This window comes from Spermophilus citellus, assembly GCF_964194105.1.
Source record: "Spermophilus citellus genome assembly, chromosome: 8".
Classification (NCBI taxonomy): domain Eukaryota; kingdom Metazoa; phylum Chordata; class Mammalia; order Rodentia; family Sciuridae; genus Spermophilus; species Spermophilus citellus.
The window spans coordinates 38,526,641-38,538,725 of NC_138189.1; the positions used below are offsets into that span (position 1 = coordinate 38,526,641).

At 34.3% G+C, this 12,085-nt stretch overlaps 1 protein-coding gene across 1 annotated transcript in view; it reads right to left on the bottom strand.

Annotated features, from left to right (window-relative positions):
• The window catches only part of CORIN (corin, serine peptidase), a gene marked incomplete at its 3' end in the record, with an annotated part of 279,389 nt that overhangs the window by 181,322 nt on the left and 85,982 nt on the right, over positions 1 to 12,085 (bottom strand). The window contains 1 exon segment of the mRNA XM_081304554.1: positions 222 to 429. Coding sequence (XP_081160680.1) covers positions 222 to 429 — 208 coding nt within the window.

Sequence of the window (12,085 nt, forward strand, 5' to 3'; positions counted from 1 at the left end):
GTTTACCAAACCCTTACCAACTTCAGAGAATTATGACTGGTTATGACAATTATGGGTCTTTTTCTCCTCTAAAAGTAACAAAAACGAAAGGCGGTAGCATAGGATAATTTTGTTCCTCTTGGGCACTTTAAAATAGTAGCTTGATAAACAATAGCAATAACAAATTTAATTTTGATTAATAACTGGATTCTTATCACTGAATGATTTTGGTTTCAAAATACCTGTCATCTCCATCAATGATGCATTCAGGGAAGGCGAGGCTACAGCCAAATAACATGATGTGCTGGTAGCAATTGAGACGATGGAGGTATGTGAAGAACTTGATGAACTTCTCCATTTTCATGTTTTTGATAACTGAGATGAGAGGTGTCATTGTGTTATGATAAGGCAGCATCTGACATTGGCTGTGGGTGATGTTCATGCAGGCACCTGAGAAGTGGAGATAATTATATTTAGAAGTAGACACATCAGAAATACATGTTTACAAATTGATTTGCTGTGACAGGTTACTGTGCTCAAAAGATAAAGTATATTCTACAAATAATTATTATAGTAAAAATTGTTATAGATAGAATATCATGCACACATATAAGTATGTGTAGTATATAGATATGATATGGAATCAACCTATTAATATTGATAGAAGTAGAGCAATTATTTCCTGGGCAAATAGCTGTGGTATCACAGCTGGTCAGGACAAAAATCTATCAAACAAATTTTAAACATGCTTATCTGATGACACTACAATATCATTTCTAGAAACTCACCCTAAGTAAATCATCATGGTCATGAATGTAGATTTATCTGCAGGATCTTCATCTCTGCATAGTTTACTATTTTTAAAGAGAGAAATCTAACTAATATTCAACAAATGGAATTGGTTTAAAACATTATGGAATGAACAACAATATTTTATGAAATATAAATGCTTTAGAAGAATAACTATACACAGTGATGCTCATAATGTCATGAATAAAATCAGCAAGTCACAAAACCATCTGTATACCATGATCTTGTTTCTGAAAACACACAATTATACAAGGATTTGCAATCCTCCCTATATCACAATTCAGGATCAGCTCAGAGCCTCTGACTTCATTTTCTTACATAGCCAGTTCTTCTGAGCACAATAACAGTCATGGACTTTCCATTTCTTTCATTCCAGAAACTCACCTGGTGGATCCAATATAAACTAAAATGTTGACATGGGTCTCTGGGATGGGATTTTAGGAGCCTTATATTTTTCTTTAATTCTAGAGTCTCTTATTGATTCATATGAAGATGTATTGCTTTTATTTTTTTCCAAATGATATAATCAAAATTAAATTTGTTATTACTGTTGTTTATCAAGCTACTATTTAAACACAGAATCTTCAGGCTTTAAACATACAGTCAAAGAATTAATCATATTTTGAGGGAGGGAAAAATTAGAAGGGAAAGTTCAATAAGAATGGGAACAACTCTTCTGATTGCTCAGAGAGAACTTGAAGAAAATGTTCTCTCTAAACATAAAGCTAACTCCACTTTAATAAAAACAATATTGAAAATAAGGTGGTATCTTTGATAATATGGCCAAACATGTACATCTGTAAGACAAAATAAATGCTGTCCAAAATAGCAGGATTTCCTACCCTTTCTGCCTCACTCATTCAAACAGGTCACTTTACAGTCTACTTCTGACCCTTTCCTTATCTACTAGGTCTTCTACTAAGCAACATTTCCAAACTCACTTTTCTTTCACACTGCTCCAAAAACCTTCAAAGACCTGTAGGAAGTCTTTCCCCTGAATGACCAAACTGTAGCCATCAGATCAAAGAGTCTCATACTTCATGAAAAGATACAATTCCCCATTGTTGGATAATATTCATTGATCACCCACAAAGTGTTGAGCTCAGTGGGACAAGATCAAAACATGGTTTCCACTTTCAAAGGCAACCAACGACATGTGGAATTTTTCTCTGCACCAGATCTTAGACAAGACAAAGCAAAGAACTTAGGGACAAGACCCTTTCTTGTACCTCACCAAATTCAAAATATAAAATGAGACAAAAGAAAATTACAAGGAAATTTTCAAATAAAAATATGAAAATAACACAAATAGACAGAGTTATATATAAATTCAGTTTACCATAAGGGCTGAGGTAGAGTAATCTGGGCAGATTTCATGAAGATGATGCTCAAATTGTTCAGAGAGGAAAGTTAAGCAGATGTCAGTGTGAAAGAGCATTATGGGCCAGGAAGAGGATACACAGGCAGCAGACTCAAAAATGCCACACTGTGTACACTGTGCTACAGAAACAGAAGTTTGCTTATAAGACACAAAAGTAAGTTTTTCTCTATTAAAAGCATGCACTCATTTTCATAAAATCAGGCCTGAAAAGACATTTATTGAAAATCAACCTTGTGCTGGGCACCAAAACAGGCATTCAGATTCTCTCGTTCACAATTATCTTAATTTCACAATTCAGTGAAGTGATATTATATCGATGTTATACATGAGAAAACTCAATTTCAGAAAACCGCCTGGGGGTACTTAGCTATCGAGAGCAAATTCCAGAAATGAAACCTCTGTCTTCTGAGTAACTTACATCTGGAGGCAACAAGCTAATGTAAAGAGCGTGATTATTTTACAAATAGTTTTTAAAGAGGATAATTATTAATGGCCCATGAAAGGAAGAAGCTAAAATTCATATAATATCACAAGGTTGGTGTATGAGTTCATTTTCTGTTTCTAATAATACAATACCACAGACCAGGTAATTGGAAAGAAGATAGCTTTGGCTTATGGTTCTAGAGATGCAAGAGTGAGGGGCCACATCGGGTAAGAGCATTCTTGCTGGTGGGAAACTACAGAGTTCTGGGACAGCTTGGGGCATCGTGTGGCAGAACAGCTTGTGAGCTCAGGGCTTTCTTCCTCTTCCTGTGTTGCCACTATTTGCATCATGGGAACCTCACATAGCCTCATTTAATCCTTAATACCTTCCGAAGGCCTCACCTTCATAGACCATTAGAATATGACTTTGAGGGTCCAGTTTCCAATACATGAAATTTGAGGGACACATGCAAACCACACAGTGTATCTATATTAATATGGAATATGCCCATATATACTCTACATAATTTGTTTTAATGACATTGTTTTCTTTAGAAATTATCAATTGTAAAATCTGTACACTTGAGCCCAGATCACATTTGAAGCAATTAGATGACCCCAAACTCATGCTCCTCACCTAGACAAAAGAAAACATTGAATATTGACAGATCATTTGAAAAACACAAGATAGAAAAATTATAATTTGGTCAGCTACAATACATCCATGGCACTATGAATTGCACAAAAGGAAAAAATATATTTCCCTCTATATTTCTCTCTAATAGCTAATTCCCCTGGGAAGAGAGAATCTATACTCAGGAAAAGTAATATAAAATCCTAAATCTCAGAAGTCTTAAAATAACTGGTAAAACACAAATAATAATTTGTTATATTTGTGTAATGGTTTTCCAAAGTATGATCAAATTATAAATTTTAATCCTAAGAATATAACACATATTTTCTCATAATACATAAAGAAACTAATGCTCTCATAGGTAGGTAGAAAGACAATGGATGGAGAGAAAAATGGATGGGTAAATACCTAAACAGACCAAAAAAAGTGATTTAAGAGAAACACAAGGTGAACAGCAGAAGTGAGACTGTTGTTCAGGTCCTCATAACATTCTTCTTCCTCAACCACAGTTGTCAATAGCACAGCAAACACTGAAGAAATCCCCAAGAGCAGAATTTAATGTTGGGTAGGTAATGAAGAAAGATTAAATAAAAAGGAAGAACTCATTTTGTTGTTGAAAATTTTAAAAGGTCTGGATTAGCAGAGGTATATAAAAGGAGAAAAATAAAAATTTAAAGATTGAGAATAAACGCATGTAACAAAGAAAGATTATAAAATTTCAGTCTGGGCTGAAGTGTTCACCAAACTTACCTAATAATTTGCTCATAGCCAACAAATATAAAAGAGAATTACTTCTAAGACTCTGGACTTCAAACTTTTTATATTCAGGTAATTATGTCAGTATCCTATTACCCCTCTCACTCAGCATGTGGGTCAAATTATTTTTTCCTAGAACATTCCATTGTATTTGAGACATGTAATTCTGCTATTGTATGTAGATACATTCTTACCAGAAGAAATGAGTTTCACAAGCCAGCTACATGCTGTGCACCATGGAAAGTCACTTCTCCCTGAGGAAGGGGAAGGCACTATTGAAAATAGGCTCATTTGCTGTTGTTTCTCAATCAAACTTTGTTTTCTTAGGGAGGAAGAAACGAGGGGATCATTTTTCTTCACTAAGAACTTACTACTGAGTCTAATAGAAATTAGAGAGCAGGGCTGATATACAAGAAGATGTATAGCTAACCAAAATGTTCCTATAGACATCATTATTTAATGAACTGTTCTAAAGAACAGTTACGCCAAGTTGGGAACTAGAGAAGAGAATCTAAAAACAGGTCTGGAAAACAAAATTGCTTCTTGATGCAATATACTTTTGGTTAGTTCTAGTCTGGTCTGGTTTGGTCTGGTGTTCAATGCTGGGGGTCAAACCCAGGACCTCCTCATGTGTGCTAGGCAAGCACTGCATTACTGAGCCACATCCCCAGACTCCAATGCAGTGTACTTCTAGTAAGATAGAAATATTTATTCTTTTTTTTTTTTGGGGGGGGGGGTCCAGAAATCTGTTTATTAAACATTTTACCAATATGCCACTCTTTTGAGTCTCTCAAGTCTATAAGAAGCCCATTTCTTCTCATAATAATAAATAAATTAAGTCACATCCCAGCCCTATTTTGTATTTTATTTAGAGGCAGAGTCTCACTGAGTTATTTAGCTCCTCACTTTTGCTGAGGCTGGATTTGAACTTTCAATCCTCCTGCCTCAACCTCCCAACTGCTGGGATTACAGGTGTGCGCCACTGTAAGACCCAGCCCGGTCTTACCTTTTTTAAGGACAAAAATTGTAGTGTTTAGCAAACAATTCTAAAGCTCCATTGCTAGTAAGACATGATTTAATCAAAAATTTTCAGAGTACTCATTGATAAAAAGGCACGTCTACAATTTGAGGAAAAAAAATAAAAATACAAAAACAAAGTGCTGCTGAAAGTTGTTTTAGTGATTTATTTTGTTTTGTTTTCATAACCTGACTCGATGGCTTTCTGGATGAAACTTGGACTTTCCCTGCTCGTACTTCATTGCGAATACTTCTAGATACTAGAATCAGGAAGCAAAGATGGGCCTTTGTATGAATTTTCCTTATGCTCAATTGGAAATTATGATGTTTTGTTCTAACTTTTAGAATTAAATAATATGAATTTTTAAAATCTTACTAATTTTAAAAGCAGAATTAAGACTAGTTAACTTTTCGAAACTAACATAGACTTCATCAACAGTCCTGAGTAATCTTAAATGATGATCCCCATAACTAGTCAGGCCTAGGGTGGGGATGCAGATCCTCTTACTAGACATTTCTGCACTGAGTTTTTATATTAATGATTTTTGTTACTCACATTCTCTATTTTCCTTAATTACAAACGATCTCACTTTAAATCTGTGCAATATGGCAAATATTGAATTGCATAGCATTTATTTCAACAGAGGGGTTTTTAATTTCTTAAAATCAAATAAAATATTGCTTTTTAAATATAAGCAAAACTATATCTAAACCATAGTGATTAGAATACATAGTAGCATTATTTGATAGGAAAGAATTAAACCAAACAATAATGAAAAATCAACTTTCTAAAGTACTTTGACACCGTTTGCCTAATATTTTAACAGGAACCCTTGGTAACCTTTCTGACTTCCTTTACAATATCATGTATTTCATTAAATGTCTACTAGAATGGATTCCACTGTGCCAGAAGGTGACATTTTATCAGAGCACAATTGATTTGCCCTAATTTACCTAAACTGACTCGTTTTAACTCATGGATTTACTTCATAGTTCTCCCTTGTGGACCCCTCTCCATTTGTTTGTTCTACTTCTAGATCCTAAGGATGCAATGAGATTGTAAAGCAGAGTTTTTGCAGACAGCCACTTTTAGTGGTTTGGGAAAAAATAGTCATGAGGGGGTTGGCCTTCTTCCCAAATGTCTCTTTTCTATTCCTCTCATCTAGCCTCATTAATTTTGGTTTTGGTTCCCATATGATATCCTTTATTACAACCTCTTTAGTTTACATCCTTTTTCTGGTTATGCTATTTTGAACCGTCTCACATCACCCCTTTTGTCTCTATACTTTTGTCGTCAGTATTTACTTTTATTCTCAGCCCTTTCACATACTCATTTGCTCATTTGCCCTCCTTATAAGCTATTATCTCTGTTTCACAGCTGAGGAAACAAGGTTAAGTGATTTCCCCCAAGGTTCACACAGCTAGTGAATGGCAACGCTGGGATTTAACTCGTCTCACCCCAAGTCCAAGTCTCCTTTCACCAACAGCTGCCAAGCATCATAGTTAAAGGCATCTTCTCACCTGGGTTTATGCTGTTACTCAGTGAGGGGACCCTGAGTCCCGCAGAGGCAGGAAGGGCCTTGCTCACTGTTCGCCCAATAGACTTCTATTGAGCTCCTGCTATGTGCCAAGAAAAAATTATATTCTAGCAACAAAGCAAACGATACTAAGTAAAATAAAACACATGCCCTTATGGAGCTTATGGTCTAATAAAACACATACACACACACACACACACACACAAATAATAAATATTGTCCAACATACATGATTATACACACAGTCATAGTCCCAATGCTCTGAAATACCCAAGGGAGCAGATACACCTTCACAAAGGAAGACTAACATCACAATAGGTTTATTATTATTAGGTCTGCACAAAGACTATGAGCTTTGTGAAAATTGTCAGAATCAAATTGGAGTCACTGTGTCAACCCTACAATAGATAAATAAATCTGGGAGGTTATAAAGGGAGAGTTCTCATGCATGACTGCTTGGTAAGAGTGACTCTCATGAAAGACTGCCACAAACACCACCTAGCACAAAGGTCATCACAATCTCACACTTCTGTAAAGATTTCCACCCAATGACTGCTGTCTCCACTTGGACTGCTGTCACCTTTGCTGTTGCTCCTTCTACCCAGGCAACATTGTTTAAAAATATCTTATATAACCCTTGTTTCACCACAAAAGGCTTCCCCTTGCCTCAGCTTCTTTGAATATGCACAGTTTGCTGTGGAGGGCATATTCCCATTGTGATGCTCTGCTATTCACAAATAAATTTAATTAATCTTTGGAAAGTCTCCCTTTGATTTTTATTCAGGTTGACAATCTTAAAAGTAAATTCCTCTTTTAAGAAATATACCAGAACTAAATATTCAAGCAGCCTAAATATTGTAAAAGTCTAATGCCAAAAAACAATTTGACCCAGCCAGTGGGCTTTTCATTAAGTCATATTCATGCTCAGATATATTGCTTGTTGTATCCTGTCTTTATTGTTCCTATTATAATATTGAAGTTGTCATCATTTCATATTTTATGAGATTTATAGTCATGAAACAAAAACATCAAAGGGAAGCAACTCCCTTTTCTTCACTAGAATATTCAGAGCAGCTCAACTACCGTATGTGGATCCAGGGAGCCACAACAGAGGCCTGACTTCAGAAAACTGGCCTTTTCTGAGGACAGCAAATGTTTCCATATGCATCTCATTTTAAAATGCTCCTGCATAAATCATCTTCTTTTCTTTGTGCCACAGCATTAGCACTACCTAATTCAGATCAAACTCACCTGGAGATATAGTTTCTCTTGATAAATCCATTGTAAACTGAAAATATCATTAAATCAAAAATTATAATTAAATATACCTAACCCAGCAACACAGTACACTGTAGAGTACCAGCTGTTTACCCATGATTGTGTGGCTGACTGGGAGCTAAGGCTGACCGCCACTGCCCAGCATAATGAGAGAACATAATGAGAGCACATTGCTGAACTTGGAAAATATCAAAATTCAAAGTATAGTTTCTACTGAATGCCTATCAGGTTCACATCACAATACAGTCAGAAAGTCTTTAGTCAAATCATCATAAGTTGGGGACCATCTGCATTTTCTTGTTTAGTTGTTTGTTTATTCCCATTGTCCTCCCACAGTGGAGCAGGAACTTTGTCACCACAACACCACAGGGATACCAAGTATTAGTCACGCAATCGTTATTCCATGTATTAATTATGAGATGAAATAGAACGAACCTGATTTCAAATGGCTTTTTATAATAGGTAGAAGTAGATATGAAAAAGTAGGCATATCTGAGACTCAAGAGCACCAGTGCTGATGACCAATAATGATATTTTCAATACCCTGTTCCCTAGAACTCACCATGGTATAGGAAGTTGTCCTAACTTGTTCCCTTCATCAGATCATTTTTTAGTGTGGACTACCCTCTGGACTATAGTATTGCAGTTGGAAGTAAAGGAGGGGACCTGCTCTAAACACACTCTAAAAAGCTATACCTGCTGATATCCTTATGCATACTCAGTCACTTTAGCATAAGTCTCCACTATGGTGGACAAAAAAAAGGAAGATGTGCCTACAAACTGTAAAGGCTGGAGAAAGATCAATAGATGAGTACCATACACTAGACTGCTGCAAGGAGGTCTGTGGAAACAGTGGATATAACCATAGAAGCAAACTCTGTAAACTTTTACAGCTAAGTAAAAGCAAGCTCCTCTAGAACTGAGAAACAGTAGCCAGGAGACCACAATCAAGCCTGGCTCTGAGGTCCAGCCTGACCATGCAAAGGCTGTGTGATCTCAACCTCTCAAAGTAGCTTAATCGGTAAAGTAGAAATAATAAAAATGCTAGTCATGGGCAGGGGTTGTGGTTCAGAGGGTGGTGCTCGCCTAGCATGCATGAGGCGCTGGGTTCAATTCTCCACACCACATAAAAATAAAATAAAGGTATTTTGTCCACTTACAACTAAAATATAAATATTTAAAAAATGATAGTCATACAGTTGTGAGGACCGAGTTCATCAGGAAGGGAAAGAGCTCCAGACAATGCCTTTATTCCACTGATGCTCAACTGATACTTGAAGAATGAGGGACTTTCAAAAAGAAAAACTAGAGGATTCAGAGGTCAGTTTACTTTGAAGTAAAAGCTCAAATAAATCACCAGTATCTATTCAAGTTTATCTTTTAATATGAAAGATATTTTAAATTTTATTTCCATTTGTTTTTATAGTGTAATAAAACTCATTTGGAGATAAGGGAATAAAGATCTTCAAGTGATCTCTAGTCTGGATGTTTGCTAGTTGCTTTATATCGTGCCTTAATCCTTCTATAATATTATTTTTAAAAGCCATTTTTATTCCTGTTTTATGAAAGATGAAACAGATTCAATGAGGGTGAGAAAAGATTCAGGTTACGTAGTAAATAGAGTTGAAACTGAAGTTAAGTCTTTCTGATCCTGTAGAATATTCTTTTCCTCTGTATTCTGTCCAAAAGTCTATTTCATTTTACACATTATAAACTTATTTAATTCATGGTACAACATTTTGGTAAAACTCTTTGGATTCTAATAATAGAGTTTCTTCTTAAAGATTTGGTAAAAAACTAGATCTTTGCAAAGAAATCAATGAAACTTTTATATATACAAACAGAGATATGAAAAATTGTGCTCCATATGTGTAATAAGAATTGTAATGCATTCCACTGTCATGTATCTAAAAAATAAAATCAATTAAATATTTAAAATTTAAAAATTAAAAAAACATGGGTTATGATCACAAAACTAATAAGCAACATGAAAACATACAAACCCATAAAAATCACGGATAAAGTAAGTATATAGTCAAACCAGAATATTGTAATGCTGTAGTAGTAGTATGTAAATAACTTACATTTTAACTATGAAGATTAAAAGATAAAAGCATTGAAATTATAAGAGTTTTTTCTATTAATTTGCCAAGGGACATAAAATGAAAACAACGCAAATTGTGGCATTAAAAATGTAAAATGCCATTGAAACAGTTACCAGGTTAAAATAGCATGTTCAAACTGTGTTGTGTTTTAACTAAATCTTGTGGAAATCACAAAGCAAAAACCTGTACTACATACACAAGAAACATATAGTAAGGAATCAAAGCATACAATTTGAGAAAATAATCTAATTACAAAAGAAGAAATCAGGAGAAAAATAAAGGAAAAAAGAATTTACTAAACAAGAAAATAGTCAGTGGCCTATAATCATAGTGACTAGGGAAACAGAGGTAAAAGTATCACAAGTTTGAGGTTAGCCTTGGCAACGTAGCAAGACTCTAGTTACAAAAATGACTGGGGATGTAACTCAGTGGTAAAGCACCAATGGGTTCAATCTTCAGTACCAAAAAAAAAATTTTTTTTACCTATTAATAGTTACCTTGACAACAAACGGATTAACTTCTCCAATAAAAAATATACAGTGGCTAAATGGATTTTTAAAAATTTAAAAACGAGACCCAACTGTACAAGAGACTCATTACACTCATTTCATTAAGTATATACATAGTTTGAAAGTAAAGTGATGAAAACCAAGAGAAAAGGTAGAGCTATATTTAGATAAGGGAAAAAAAATACATGCTTTAAGTGAAAAAAATCTTAAAAAGAGACCAAAGAAAGGTCATTATATAAAGACAATTGATAAGAAATATAATAATTGTACATATATATGCATCCAACACTAAAGCACCTAAATACAACAGATATTAATAAATCTCAACATAAAGATAGATTACAATGCAATAAGAGTAGGAGAAGAATAGGGAACTTTAGTACCCCACTTTCAATAATGGATAGCTCATCTAGACAGAAAACCAACGAGGAAACATTGGATCTGAACTACTATTAAGAACAAATGAACCTAATTAGACATGTACAGAACATTCCATCCAATTGCAGCAAAAAATACATTCTTCTCAAGAACATTCGGAACACTCTCTAATAGGTCACAGAATGAATCTTTTAAAAAAAAATTAAGAACACTGAAATCACATCAAGTATATTTTCTGACCATAATGGTATAAAATTAGAAATAAGTAACAGAGGGAATATGTAGAAATTAAACAATGTGTTCCTGAAAAAACAATGGATAAGGTAAGAAATTAAAATGATAGTTAACAAACATCTTGAGACAGATAAAAATGGGAAAACAGCACACTAAAAGCTAAAGGATGCAGCAAAGGCAATTTTATATGAGGGAAATTTATGTCAATAAATGTCTAAATAAAAAAAAAAACTAGAGACATCACAAATAAATAACTGGACATTTAACCTCAAGAACCTAGAAAAACAAAAAGAAGAACAAAAGACTAAGGCCAAAGTTAGTAGAAGGAAGGAAACTATAAAGATCAGAGCAGAAATAATTGAAATAGACACTATAAAAGCAATAAAAAAAATCATCAAAACCTAGAAGGTTTTTTTAACAAGGCAAAAAAAACCCTTAGCTAGACTCAGAAAAAAATACTCAAATAAAATCATAAATTAAAGAGAAAACATTATAATTGATACCACAGATATTCAAAGATGCTTAAGAGATTACTATGTACATTATACATGGGAAAAATTGGCAACTTGCTACCCATATACAGCCTACCAAGATTAAATCATGAAGAAACATCCAAGATATTTTTGTTCTGTTGATAATTTTGAACAGACCAATAGAAATTGCATCAGTAATAAAAAAAAAGTCTTCCATGAATGAAAAGCCCAGGACCCGATGACTTCACTGCTAAATTTTACCCAACATATAAAGACCTAATACCAACCATTCTCAAACTCTTCCACAAAAAAAACTATAGAAGGAATATTTTCAGAGTAACTTCAGAAGGCCAGCATTATCCTGATACCAAATTCAGACAAGGAACTAAGTATAAGAAAAAAAAATTATAGACCAATGTCACTGATGAACGTAGATGCAAAAATTCTCAACAAAATGCTAGCAAACCAAATTCAGCAGAAGTTTAAATCAGTCATTCACTTTGAACAATTAGAATTTATTTCTGAAATGCAAGGATGGTTTCACACATACCAAAAAAAAATCAATAAATG